Raw genomic sequence first — 15083 nt, 5'->3', positions numbered from 1 at the left:
CCTGCTGAAAGGAGTAGAGACTAAGGGCCTAAAACTTATTCATTCTAGGTAAAGTACTTCTCAGGAAAACACAAACCACAACGGAAAATGCTCTCAGAATTAGCAACAGGGGTTTATATTGTCTCTTCTGTCTTCTTTCAAGTGTTCTTCCTCAACTTTTTAGACAGTTGTCTTTTTGTCATCTATTTTGTGAAGCAGATAAAACATACAGTGGGGTTTGAAACACTGGCAAAAGCTTTGATTTTCTAAACACCACAAATATCTACAAACAAAAGATGGACTTGTGCTATGAATTTTCTTAACCACCGTAAACAAATAAACAATTTTCTTTTTAACCATATTACAGTGTAATTTACCAAAGCACTAAGATGCTTTTCCACCATTTCCAATTCTACTTGTATCGAACTGCTCACAATGGTTCAAGAGGAGAAAACCTTATCAAACTAATTTTACTGTTGGCATGTCAACAGAAAGCACCAGCCAGGTATGTCTCCTTCCCCCAGAAATTAGGGGTCAATGGTATACCACTTTCCTAACAGAAACCCAGAAAGATGATCTGTCCCAAATTAATAAATGTTTTTAGTTTTTACACAAGAAAAGTGTGCACAAAACACAGAATGAATTAAAAGGCTGAACAGGGACAAAAAAAAAAAAAAAGAAAAAATAAGAGATCTGGGATTTGCTAAACTTCATGATCAAAGTTTGGTAACAACAAATACATTTCTGGGGTTTAAAGTCCTAATAACCAAGGAACACAGCATTCAGATTAAATGTGGACTCAAAAAAAAAAAAAGGGGGAGGGGAGAGGGTTAAAAACTCCAACACATTCAAGATGCTAGAGAGCAAAGAGGGTTCAAGTTAGTTCACGGAAATAGAAGCAGATTAAACATCTAGAAGTAGTTTAAGGAGTCACTATATACATGTGGAAGTGTTTCCATTAAATACTTATCTCGAACCACCAGCCAGCCTCTGCACTGTGTGCACCCTACTTCCGGTTCGTTATGAAACTAATTTTTCGACGCTTCTTGAACTACAATTTGCTGGGGGTGGGGAGTCATAAGATTCCAAGTTCATCTTCATGCTGTTTTAAAAGCCTAACCTTCAAGCAAGACCTTGATCTATGGGAAACAGCTGCAGAAATGTAAATCTCCCTTTGAAAAAGTCCAGAATGTATATTTGTTAAGTATGTTTTGAAGTCACGGTAGGAAAATTAGTGAAAATTGTAAATCTGCTTGCAAACCTGGTCATGTCTAACTCAAAGATTAGGGTAAAGATTCCAGTTTAATAGCAAGACCATGACAACCCTAGTTAACCATGCTCTAGGACAGAGCAGATGGGGCCCTTTGCTCACCTCCACGCATCTTGGATTTATTGCATGCACCCAACACGTTTCATATTAGACACCCCTTGACTGTGTACTTGAGACAGCAGGGCTCTGTATGCACTTCCTCTGCAGACCAATATATTATTCTAAATTGAGCTAAAGTGTTTCCGTTTTGTGAGTGATATAAAGTTCAGATTTGAGTTTTTTCAGCAACAGATTTGCAGTCCTTCATCAAATCTTTTTTCTTCATATTAGGAAGAGTAAGCTTCAAAAAAAATTAAAAAAAAAATCAGTCTTACTTAAAGTAATTTGGATTTTGTTTGGTTTTGTTTAAACAAAATACATTTATATTATTGTAATAGCTTATTTGAAGAATGGATTTGATCACCTCATGTTTAGTACCAACATATATTTAAATTATGGCTTATGATTTAATCTGAAGAGGACAGCTGAGAATGCAGGTGTAAATACATACTTTAAGACTGCATTTTAGTAAAATTCTACCCAGAACAACAAAAAACAAAAAAACATTTTATAGAGCCAATGAAGGGAACAACATAAATATTACTCAATGTCTACTAGAAATGCTAAAAACCATCCTCAATCTTTTTGTTACTTAGAAATACCCATTGATCAGGATTCACGAGTTACTGTAATCGCACATCACTACTAGAAATAGCAAGTTACCAAAGTTACCAAGCTTTCTTATCTAAGATGCATGTGTACAATATTAGGAAATAGTTGGGGTATTACAGGGACAGGAACTGATAGGACCTGACTTTTTAATTATAAGCAACATACTGAATATCACACTTCAGTATTTTACAACATGCATATAAAGCAGTCAGCACTATACCATTTCAGCGACTGGAAGAACAGACCTATGGAGTTGTGAAGTCTTTTGCTAGAGTTGGATGAGTCACTGGTAGTCAGTAAAAGTACAGTCTTACCAATCAGTCCCTGTTTATCAACAGCTACTACTAGCTGCATTACTCCTATCTTAACATTATATTTTCTAGATGCCTTGAATACTGCTGCCACTGCTTTTTAACAAATGCCAGCAGGAAGACTCCGCTTACTGAAACGAGGTTCTGGAATGTGTGATGTATAAATGCACAAGATAAATGAACCTAAAATCAGCTTCTTCCTTGTCAAGTCAGTTTTTACACGGAGTTTTCATATTTTATCTTTCAGATGACATCCTCAAGATGCCTCCTCTTAAAAGTCAGTTCAAAAAATCTGAACAGCAAAAAATACACTAAAACTGTGTATGTCCGCTTACATTGTCTTTCACTTCAAGTGAAAATGACAAAGGCAGTTCTGCTGTACACAGAAACCTAATAAAAGGGCTAGTTTGAGAATACTTTCTCAGCCTGTATAAAATAATATTTTTTTTTAAAGTAATTGAGGAAAATAAATACAAAGGCTATGGAAATGCAGAAGAGATTATCAAACACCTGGCCTACAGAGCTCAAATCTGTAGCGCTCCACAAAGTATTAATAAGAAAGTGATTTACACATCATCTTCAAAAGAATGTTTAACATATCCTTTGTTTCCATCTAAACACGATCACGATGTTATGTGTGAAATAAACTTACTTTCTGACTCGCCCTTCAAATAGCATCCATGATAATACTTCAGTTACTGTGCATAAATTGCACGAGGGAATAAAAAAATGTCCTTATGATCTGGTAACTCAGTCAGCTACAGTCTCTAGTATTTTGCAACAAAAATACTGAAGTTAGACTCCTCCTTTTATTAATTGCCTCCTGAATCTCTGGCCCAGCAAAGCTGTGTAGGCATAAACTTTCCAGTCAGGAAGAATTACTTAATGAAGTTTACTTAATGCCCAAACTGCTATTGCACAAAAAAGAATTAATAATTCCCTTTATAGGAAGGTTTGACTGCCACTTAAACTTCACTTACATATAAGCAATGTCTCTGTTTGGTTGGGGTTTTTTTGTTTTTTTTTTTTAACAGAGGAGCAGAGGCTGTTCCTCTGTATCTTCACAAAAACAGAAAAAGGAGGTGCATCCACACCACCGTGGCAAAGGACCTCACATCTTAACACTTGATGTGTTCATGCTGAACATACGTAAGAGCACAGACAGTTCAGTTCTTTTACACTTCATCGATGACAGTGCACAGGATTTGATGAGGTAACTAAGGACAAGGAGCAGTATATGTTTAAGATTGCTTACAAATGTATTGCTTGTACTAAGTAAACTGTTTTCATATTTGTTGAAGAGAAAAGTGAAAGGTAAAAGCGAAAAGACTGTTCAGCCCAACGGGTCATTCTAGGGACACTCCATGGAGTCTACCTTCCAAGTCACAAACACATAACAGGGAACATTGCAAGTGCTGTAACTCTTCAAAGATGACGACCATCAAGCCAGTCACTAAACAAGCCAACATGATGTTGTCAGAAGCATTACTCATGTTTTGAGTTCTGTGATGTATAACTAAATTTGTTTAAACAGAAGTGATAACCAAGAGAAACACAAGCCAAAAGGGAAAGCAACAGATTTTGTGTCAACAAGCCTTAGCCAGAGTTCTTGCTTTGTTTCTTTCAGTGTGAGCTCAGCTGCTCAAGTAAATGAACTCAAATGTCTCAAGTGCAGAGAATTTTAAAGAGAAATTTAAATTAAGACTCACTCTTGGAGTACGACAGCTCTGTTCACTATGATCTTAGTATAATCCCACTACTAGAAAACAGAATGTTTGAATGTACACATGGAAAAGTGTAGCAGAGGGAGAGAAGCATCATGCCTGAAACTGGTGACCAATAAAACATCCACAGAGTGGCATAACAGTTGAAACTTCAAGAACCACCAGAGAACTTTGAGACTGCTACTGTCACAGCTTACATAATACGTAGCCACTTTATAAGCTAAACTCAAGAACAGGATTTTTTTTTTGTTGAACATAACACACAGATGCTCACAGTTACTCAGTAAGAACAGAAAAAGGAATCGGCATCTACAAACCCAAGGATGGGAGAGATACAGCTCAAATTCTCATAGGATCTACGGAAATTCTGCCTATGGCCTGAAGCCTGACTTGGACTAGCAATTCTGCCTGCACAACAGACAGAAAAGGTTCAAAAAGAATATTTCCTTTCTTAGCTGTGAAGTGAAAGAAACTTTACTAAAAAAAGTTCCCCTAAATACACTGGAAGGGGGCAGGGTAGGAGGAATTTATTCTACACTCTAGACAGATCTCACGTCTTTCTAAGTAAGGAGAGTCCTAACGGAAAGGAACTTATGATAATTTCTATTAAAATAAGGGTAAATTTCTCTGATTTCAACAAAAAGCTCCCCTTCTTAGCCCGTGAAAATTACCAAGCATCAAGTAGAAGTCTCCTTGGCGAAGTGGTATTGCTAATCCTGGTGTCTCTATGTCCCATGCTACCTTCAAGCCTACGTGCCAAACAGCTGGGTCTCTTCCCTTCAATGTTTGTTCATTACTCTCTTCCACAGCTGAACCTTTAAAGAGAGAGAGGGAAAAACACAACAATAGACAACAGACAAGGTGATAACCATAAAATACACAATCTGGTCTAATAATACAGACTTAATGATATCCCACATTGGTACAATCTTAATAGGCTTAAACTTCCCATAATCTCCATTTGGTATAATCACCATCTCCAAATCCAAAATTATGCTGATAGATTGAAAAAAGAAAAGAAGGTGTATGTGATCAAGAATTTGTTGCAAACAACTTCACTAAGACGAAAACTTCATGTTAACTACAAAGTAAAGGCAAATCAAGGCAAAGTTTGTAACAGACTCGTTTTCCTGAAGTTCTCAAGTACACGTTAATGGGAGCTTTAGTTAATCTTTACTCCTTTTTTTTTTTTTTACATTGCTAAAACTATAAGCATAGAAGAAAAAAAAACAAATGCAGCAAGGCTGATATAAAATGAGATAACTCCTGAAACAATTTCAAGTCATAAGCTACCAAAGCATTTTATGAACAATTTAATTTGTTTACATACTTGATATTTCACCAAATCATAAACTGAGGCCAGGTAAAGGGAAATAACGGGCACAAAACTCAATGTAGATCCACAAAGTTGTGCGAATCTTGGAATCACATCTGTCACTTTCCTGAAACTTATTAGTCAAACATACTAGATAATGTGCAAGAGCCAAAGCAGCTTCAATACATTTGTCATAACATTTTTCTTATCATTAAGCAACATGAATGTGTCGAGCTTGGGGAAAAAATAATCCACTGCATAGAAATAGTACTTAGAGCTTAATCCCTCAGAACTATTTTCATAAGCTTCCTTCACTGCAGTATAAATTGAAAGATACAGTCAGCTTCTGTAACAAGGTACTCAGGAGCTATGGTATAACAGTTTCATGACTAAAGCAACAGAGCGTTTTGACAGAGGGAGGAAGAAGTTTTAATAAGCAGTTGGCACAGAACGGCAGTGAACAGTTAGAAATCATTAACTATGTAGCATGCCTAATTATTGCTTATAACTTAGTAACGGCGTGTGTCCATTTCATTATTCATTTCAAATGTGCTTCCATGTAATAATTTTTAAAATTTTGTCTTCATTTAAATCTCAAATAAAAATACTAAAATAAAGATTTATAACTCATACCATGCACGTATAAAAAGCGACCTTGAACTCACACTTCCAAAATATTCAAGTCCTCCATCCCACATGGTTACTGCAACGCTTGTTTAGTCGGGAGTAGCCCTTAATAAATCAATAAATGGTCCTAATTTTTTGTATCAATTAAATATTGCCAACATTGAGGAAGCAGAGAGCCAAAACCTTTTAAAAAGCCCAGCTGAAGTTCCTAGCTAAAATTCCTACTGTAAATTCAGCCCCCGTACTCCCTGCCTTCACTGCTGCAGTTCTCATTCAGCTGAAGCTTTGGCTCAGGAGCAGCTCTAGGCCTTTTATCAAGGAGCACACAAATGAGAAAACAAGAGCTAGCAAATACTCAGAAAAATCAATACTAAAGTCTTCAAGGGGCTTTCATATTTTCTGCCCTGTTCAGATAAATCGTAACTTAATTTAAGAAAAATGTTTTCTGAAAACTGCAAATAGGATGGCTTTCAAGGCATTTTTAATGCAATACATCACGGATATTATAAAAAGAGGTAACCGTTCTGGGTTAAATCTCTGTTATGCTGCTTTCCCATTCACTTTGGCAGCAGCACTGTTCACAATATGGCACCAATAAAATATAGAATTACAATCAGAGACAGCAATTTCAATCAAAGTTTCCTGGGGTCTCCTCATAAATCCAGCACCTTTGGAATGTGCTCGTTAAAATGACTTATTTTTTGCAGTTTGATAAATTTTTTATTGCTTAAGTACAGAGTTCAAATGTAGCTCAGAGTCTCCTTTCTCTACATTCTCGATTATTGCACCTTATAATTATCAGCAGCAATTGAAACTGATGGCTCCTACCATGTTATTTTGGTAACAAATGGAAGCAAGCTGCTGCTAGCTTTTAAATGCAAGCTACTCTGAAAGTGAGAGCAAGATAAAAAAAAAGCCACCTTAACATTTGTGGTATACCTCTAGGTAGCACTGACAAACTTTTACACAAAAAGAAGTTGTTATTAAATTCTCCATGTCACACCTCAAGCATGACTGAATGCTGTACATTCGCTGACATAATTACAGGTCCCATTTAAGTGAAAACATTTGGATGTATCCAAACCATAGGTATTTGAGAGTAAATCATGTCGATCTTGCACATACACAGCACCTTAAGAACACGTATTTATTTTGGAGTAGACCATACAGAAATGGCCAGATGTAGCAGTATTCAATGGAAACATAATAAAACTATCTGCAAATTTGAATTCTGTTCATTAAAGATTTAAAGAATTTGGCCTGCGAGAAACCTTTACACTTGCATCTCAAATGAAATGGTGCAACTAGGCAACAAGCTTGCCAAAACATAACAACAATACCTCCTTAAACCTGTAATTAACATAGAACCACGAAAAAGACAATAGAGCTGCAAAAATTGGCCACAGCACTATGCTCCTAACCAGACAGCTCAAATTTCAGAGATGTTCCAGCTCTGAGACCCGATCTTATCCAGTTTGGGTCATGGTTAGGTTCAGAACACTAAACTTGTTTTCCTGGATCTCATTTGGTTTTTTTGTTTCAAAGCACAGGAAGTTAAAGCAGCCTCGAAAGGTTACTTTGCTATTCACCAACATTCTCTTCAAGAAGAGTTTGAGAGTTTTTTGACACTCTGAAACCTAAATGTTCCCTGTTCAAGTCAAATTGTAAATGCCAAACTATATCCTAAATGTAATCTTAAATCAAACAATTTCTTAGACAACAGAATCACTGTCAACACACTGCTAAAAAAAGGATGACTGGAAACATCTACTTTGTCATTAAATCCAACTGGCCATTGCTATGTAGATAAAGAGAATTATTTTTTACAGACTGATTTATTTTTTCAGAATTTAAAAGAATTCAGGCACGTGTTCAGCAAATAACGAACTATACACATTATTACTGTCTTCAATAGCAATGTATATGTCATATGCAAGAAATGAAAAAACAAGAGCATTTTTTGCTTTTCAGCAGCTGGTGGGAAAGAACGAGTATCTAGCCAGAGTTATTTCTTCCACCTTATTACTAAAAAGCCATAGGATAAGAAGTTAATTAGACTGTACTAACATTTTAACTTTTGCTTACAACTGACATTCACAAAGCCAAAAAGCAGAAGATTTGCTAACATTGTTCAAACACAGCCCACAACAGTTAATTCAAATGATGATTTCTTTTTAGAAAACAGGGATTCAAATCTATTATTATAAGAGTAATTGCATCACTAAAAATTTGTGATTCTCTCAGAATATAATTCCAACTGCCCAGAAGCTACAAGTTACAGATGTGGCCATTTCACTCACATATTCGTTTCTTAAGAAGAAATATATCTTTTTCTACACATCATTTCTATTCTTTCAACAAGCAATATTTCTACTACATTATTGACATTAGAAACCACTTAATATAATTGTTCTAATCCTGTGCAAATGTCTACTCCATTACTTTTATGCATTAAGCAGTACATAAAGAGGATTATTGGTCAGCTACAAATTTAGATTTACTTCAATTCTGAACTCTTGTAGTTTCAGGATTTTTTAACCTAGTGAGCAAATATATATCTGTAGTGAATCTGAATTATTTTTATTCCCAATTGATGTATAAACGAAACAGCCATCATCAGGTTTAGGGCTAGGATATTGCTTCTAACATCACAGTGTGAAAAAATACCAACAGCATTTTACAAATGAAACAACATCAAAGTTCCTTCAAGATCAGTCATTAGCAACTAGTTAAGCTTGTTAAACCTTTCAACATTACTGTGCCGGTTTTGGCTGGGAGAGAGCTAATCTTCTTCACAGCAGCTAGTATGGGACCATGTTTTGGATTTCTGCTGAAAACAGTGCTGATAACACAGGGATGTTTTAGTTATGGCTGAGCAGTGCTTGCACAGCACCAAGGCTGCTTCTCACCCCTCCAGCAAGTGGGCTGGGGGTGCAAGGAAGTTGGGAGAGGACACAGCTGGGACAGCTGACCCCAGGGATATTCCATACCATAAGACATCACACTCAGTATATAAAGCTGGGGGAAGAAGAAGGAGAGGGCGGACACTGGGAGCGATGGTGTTTGTCTTCCCAAGTAACCGTTCCGCATGATGGAGGCCTGCTTTCCCGGAGATGGCTGAACATCTGCCTGCCAACAGGAAGCAGTGAATGAATTCCTCGGTGTGCCTTCCTTGTGCATGCGGCTTTTGCTTTACCTATTAAACTGTCTTTATCTCAACCCACTTTTACCTTTCCGATCCTCTCCCCCATCCCACTGCAGGGGCAGTGAGCGAGCGGCTGTGTGGGGCTCACTGACCTCTGGAGTTACACCACAACGATCACCTTGTCAGTGAACACAGCCAGTTGTTCAGTACTTCAAGAGATTCATACAGCAAGTAGGCCGTACAGCAAGAAGACAAACAAGATACTGTAAAGAATCTAGAGAAAACTATTTATCTAACCACAAACATAGTTTGTGGGAAATCCAAGTAAGAGAAAGATGGACACTTCCAGTGACTACATTATTTTCCTTCTCCTTTAAGTTGGTAACTGAAACAAGTCTCTACTTCAAAGAGCATCTTTAGAACCAACTAGTGCTCTGTTAAGCAATAAAACTTCCTACAAAACTTAAAGACCTGAGGGAAAACTGTTCATTAGGAAATTTTCATGGATAAAATCCAATTTTTGAAAATGCCCTTATTCTACCAGTTTTGCAGGATTGCAATTCACTTTTATAAATAGAGCAGGAAATAAAAATGGGTTATTAGCTTACTATATTAAAATCCTGAACAAGTTTTTACCTTAATGTTCTCATGTGACGAGATATTTGTAAGCTAATGAGTTATTAAAAATCCTAAATTGGTCGAAATTTGGAATTCCTGTTCCATGGTAAATTCTGAAAAGTAAATTAATTCCTAATAGTGTTAGTGACAGTATAACTGAACACACATTCTGTAATGTATTCAGTTCTGCATATGCACCATGACTACCACTCATGCACCTTCATGCAGTGTACACATTAAAAGCAAATTTCTCCAATTTTTGTGAGTGCTTATTCTTACCACTTGATAATCTGCTTTTAACCTAGTGTAATGTAATGCATTTTATTTTAATGTAAATAAAAGCAAATGCTATTAAGATAAGCATTAAACAAAACATCTGGCTTTTTCTTGTTGTTAGAAATGTACCTCATTTGAAGTTGCTTTGAAACAGTTTGACACTGGAAACAAGAAAATAAATGGTGATACTAATTAGAATATCAGCTTGTTCCAATATCTTTATGTTGTCTCTCAAATTTATTTTCTGGCATATTAAAAACTCCTTCTACTCCAATTAATACTGATCAAAGTTTCAAACATTAAATTTTCATTATGCCATCAAACACTGAACAAGCAAATAAGAAAAAGTTGTTTCAATTATAGTAGTATCTATTTTAATACTATTTAATCAAATAAGTAGGTACCAAACAATTAATGACATAAAAATGCAAATTGAAGTAAAAAGAAAGCCATATAACCCAAGTTGTTCACCTTTAAACAGTCTGACAAACAGCTGTCACAATGCAGTAAGATTACTTGGGCTCCTGCTGTCCAAAATCTGAAAACCTGGGGACAGTGCATTTGTTGCCCCCAGCCATGAAGCTCTGGCAGCCCTGGCTTCCCCCTACTAAGTGACTGCCACAGATCCTCAGCGTTTGGAGTACCACAGAGACCAGTGAGAACCTGAGGAATAGAGAGTTGGCAAAAAAAGCGTGCAAGACCTCAAAGAAACGTGAATCACTAGTTTTAATAAAAAAATCAGCATGCTTAAATTATGTTTGAATTTCCTACAGAATCAGTGTTTTCTCCCAGAAAATTGCTAACCCATCTAATCAACATCTTCTAAGGAAAAATTATTCCATCAAAAAATATCTGATCACATCTCTTTTTATTATGAATCCTATAATGATTCTGTGATAGACTTTAGCATTGAATTCTCACTGTAATGTATAACTCAATACTAAACGAATTAATGTAATAAGTACTAATAAAGGACACTTGTAAAAAGCAAATATATTTATGGAAAGTGGGAAGAGTCAAGTTTTACAAAGATTTAGGGTTTGGTGGTTTTTTTGATACAAAGATCAAGTTTTTACAAAGATTTAACAGCCATCTTCAAAAAGATGTGCAGCTTCTTCATGCTTTACAGGTACAGAGAGCTTGGTAAGAGATACATACTCATACCATATTCATAATCTCTGAGCAGGTTCCACTTCCTCCAATTTATGAATAAATAGGCTAATTATAAATACAGCTTCACTTCAGGGACATCCAAGGACAACCACAACCTGAACACAGACAGATGCAAGTGAACTGTTTTCACATCAAGGTACACTAGAGGACACTTCCTCATGACGCTCATCGGGAGCCACGCCAGGCACCTTAAAATCCCTCAAAAGTTCATGAAACCAACTTGAGCCATACTCAAGAGCTATCAAGTGGAATCCAATCTCATTCAGATCTAGATCTGACTTCATAAATCATTGTCTTCATCAAAAAGTGTCTTTTACACTATTTCCAGCTACACTGAGTTTTTGACATCACCACCTCCTGCCAAGATATTCCCCCCCCATGTAATCGACTTTCAATTTGATAAAAAACTTTTGGAATCATTGCAAAAATAAAAATATTTGAAGTAATAATTTTTAATTTTTTTTTGCAAATAAAAAAGTCAATTTATTCACTGGAAAGCTCTTAGCTTTTTAAAGTTTTTTTTTAAATTTTTAAATCCTTCAGGAAAAAATTAAAAACTTTTAAGTATAAGTGTATTTATGGAAAATCTGGTATGTGGCAAAAATATTACATACAGATATCAAAATCATTTTTGGTCTAAATACAACAAATATTTCTTTCTACCCTCATCAATCAAATCTTGGGTAGAATTTGCACTGGTTTTACAACAGCATAAATTTTACCTATCTAACTTGTTGAACTTGAAGAAACAAAATCAAGTGACGGGTTATGAATAAACATAGAAGCTTTCTTTTTTGTTAATTTATAGCTATCTGAACTTAAAGGGACTCATTTTTTCCCCTTCACAAGCAAGTCTTATGTTAAAGTAAGAAGTTTTTAAGCTTAAAACAAATCCTCACACACACTATTATTACTTCAAGTTCATGTTTAAGTTTCTTTAACTTAAAATGTTACTGAAAAAATATTTATCTGCAGTAGTACCGAAAAAATACATTTACTGGACATAAAATACCAGTGTCTTCGGCAAATAGGACAGCAAAAAGTTCATGAACAAAGTGACACTTCTACTGGTCAGGGAATTTCTTCTATTCAGTCTCCTTAGCCAGCTGATGTTTTATGTCCTGGAAAATGTAAACAGGATGATTTCAGCTGAACCTAAGGAAGAAAGTGACCCATAGTTTCAAAACTAATAATGAAGCTAACAAGAAAATGCACACAGAAGTGTAAACTGGTTTTTTTACATCATGGTCTTTAGTCAAAATCTACTGAAGTCAATGTGAATTCTTCCCATGTTTTGAAGCAAACATCAAAGGATTTTTGGAAGAACCAAAATTTAGTTGGGAATTATGAAACATAATGGAGCATTTGCAAATTCAAATCAAGTGTCTAAATTCTAATCTTATGTTTGCAAAACTGGAAGACATTAAAAAAAATCCAAGGCTTTGTTAAAAAAATTGTTAAGGAAAAAAAAAAAAACAACAAACAAACCCCGTTATGTCTGCTCTTTAAAATAAAGATTAAAATGGGAAAGGTGCCTTAAGCTAAAAATAAAATATTAAATAACTCTTCAAAAATACTTTTTTCTCTCCAATACTGCATGTAAATGGTTTTCAAATAACTGAGCCTGCAAAGCCAGTCAGACAACAGGTGTTTTAATGGAAAACTTCCACATTTCCCAACTACAGAAACGTTGGCAAGCCCTCTGCAAAACATGCATTAGCACAACAGCATGCCCAGACAAAATGTATATACTTCCAAGTACATACAGCAATACTTTTATACAAAACCAACCTAAAATGATCTTTCCAAAGACAGAAGAGTAGTAAAATCAGCACAAAGCAGAAGCAAGTCTGTATATAGTAAATAACACAAAGACAGTGATGTCAACTAGAACGAAACACTTTACAGGATAGAAGATACGCACATGCGTTAACCTGAAAAAGGTATTTGACAGATTTTCAATTCCTGGCTATTAGGCAAGAAGTTAATCATACTGATTTTTAAATCTACTTAGATAACAACTGATGAGCCAGCTGCAGTAAACACAGGTATATTTCATACAGGTTTTAGCAGAAATAAAGAAAGGGCTTAAATACAAGTACCACAATGTATTCAGAAGCACGTGACAAATCCAGGCTAGCACACAGGTGTGCTTATGCAATTACACACATGGAAACATAAAAGACCTTCAGGGACTTAAGATATTTGTATCACTAGTCAACTCGTACCTCCCCCATCACTCACCTTCACAGCTGTAACTGTACACAGCAACCGTCGACCTTTCAACCAGGTTCTCATCGTGGTGCCAGCTCACTGCCATGCTCCCCATTCCAAAATAGGGTTCTTGTTTCAAGTATTGCATTTGTAGTGGATCCATATAATTTAATAAAGTCAAATTATAAGATGTTCTGTTCTTTAGACTTACGTAGTCATCCACTGGTACACAACTGCTTTGATCTTTTGAAACAGACCCTTTCTCTGTAAGAGAAGTAGTAAAATTTTGCTCCCTATCTTTTATTTCTTTGGTCTCAAACAAATTTTGTCCTTGTAATACCTTGACTGCTTCAATACGCAAGTAGTCATTAAGTCTGATTAATGCTTTACAAGCATCATGTATTTGAGGACTGCAATATTTTATATCATGACCTTCAGTAGGCCAAGGAACTGTAAATAACCTCGTGTTCAAGTACTTGTAAGTGCATCCCAGGTTTCCAATTAATATACGTGACACCGGAGTAAGAAAATCTTTTCCTTTGATCCTTACAAGATCTTGAAAGAAACAATTGTGTTTTCGCAAAGCCAGAAAGCCTTCTTGTACCATTTGATGGAGCTCTTCAGGTACTGTATCAGATTTTCTGAAATGCAGCTTGGAATATTTGGTCTTCCACTGAAGGAATAAAAACAAACAAACAACAAAAACAGCAAAATAATTATATTTTTACAGGAACCAAAGTATTTAATATATTCAAGAACAGGCAAGGCTAAATTGGCAAGTTATCAAGGATGAGTCTAGAATATGGTGAAGAAATAGACACCAGGATTTGATACTTTACTGTCATATTCCAATATATTGTACAAACTGTGCATTTGTACCAGTGGCCTGTAACCAGAGAGTATCACCAGGGCAAATCTCTAAATAATTAAATATGAGGATTCTGGAAGAAATCAATAGAACACGTAAGCTCCCCCGACGAATCTGAGGATACCGCTACCTTTACGTATGCATACGACAGAATATCAAGCAGTAACAAAGAAACTCCTCTTTATGGCGATGGTTGCAAAGACCATTGTGTCTCATTCTGATGTACAGAATTCTGGAGGGCTACATGATAAACTGAAACAGTTTTATATACCAACAATTTTTAGCGTAAAAATAACAAAGTGACGATGTAAATTTTCACAAAATGCCAACATCCTGCTGCACTGCACCTCTGCCTTCAAAATAGTCCTTAACACACCCGAGCCTTTCTACTTTCACATTCCTCAATGCATGCTAATTAGCTCTCCTATTTTATATATCATCTTGCAAAAAAGAAAATTTCCAAACTTATTTTTCTTCCCCATCTCCCCATTTGTAATATCCTTTTCCCTCATATCCTCTTCTGGAGTTCTGAATCCAGCAATGGGTGGAGGCAACAGCTCCCGGTAAGGTATAACACTGCTAATCAGCAGTATAGCTTGCTTTATATGCAAAACATTGCTTCCCACTCCAGGAAGGCTTGGATAATTTTGTTAATCTGGTTTTCCAAGGAAGTGAGTATCACACAATCACACCTTTTATGGGTTGCTTGTAAATCTGCTTTAACTATGCCTGAGACTTTTTGGCAAACTGGACAAAGGCTAGAGGATAAGTTCTTAAACGGACTAAGTTCCTCTGTATTTCATTAAAATTAATAGAAAAATAAAAGAAACAGATGCTAATTAGTGCCCTTAG

General features: G+C 35.8%; 1 protein-coding gene across 1 annotated transcript in view; it reads right to left on the bottom strand.

Moving 5' to 3' along the window:
* FTO (fat mass and obesity associated) overlaps positions 1–15083 on the bottom strand; it is a gene marked incomplete at both ends in the record, with an annotated part of 64376 nt that overhangs the window by 45436 nt on the left and 3857 nt on the right. The window contains 2 exons of the mRNA XM_010073086.1: positions 4667–4810; positions 13394–14036. Coding sequence (XP_010071388.1) covers positions 4667–4810; positions 13394–14036 — 787 coding nt within the window. The remainder of the gene's footprint in view (positions 1–4666; positions 4811–13393; positions 14037–15083) is intronic.

This window comes from Pterocles gutturalis, unplaced genomic scaffold (assembly GCF_000699245.1).
Source record: "Pterocles gutturalis isolate BGI_N339 unplaced genomic scaffold, ASM69924v1 scaffold937, whole genome shotgun sequence".
Taxonomy (NCBI): Eukaryota; Metazoa; Chordata; class Aves; order Pterocliformes; family Pteroclidae; genus Pterocles; species Pterocles gutturalis.
The sequence above is the reverse complement of the archived record's forward strand: the minus strand, read 5'-3'. Positions and strand labels throughout refer to the sequence as shown.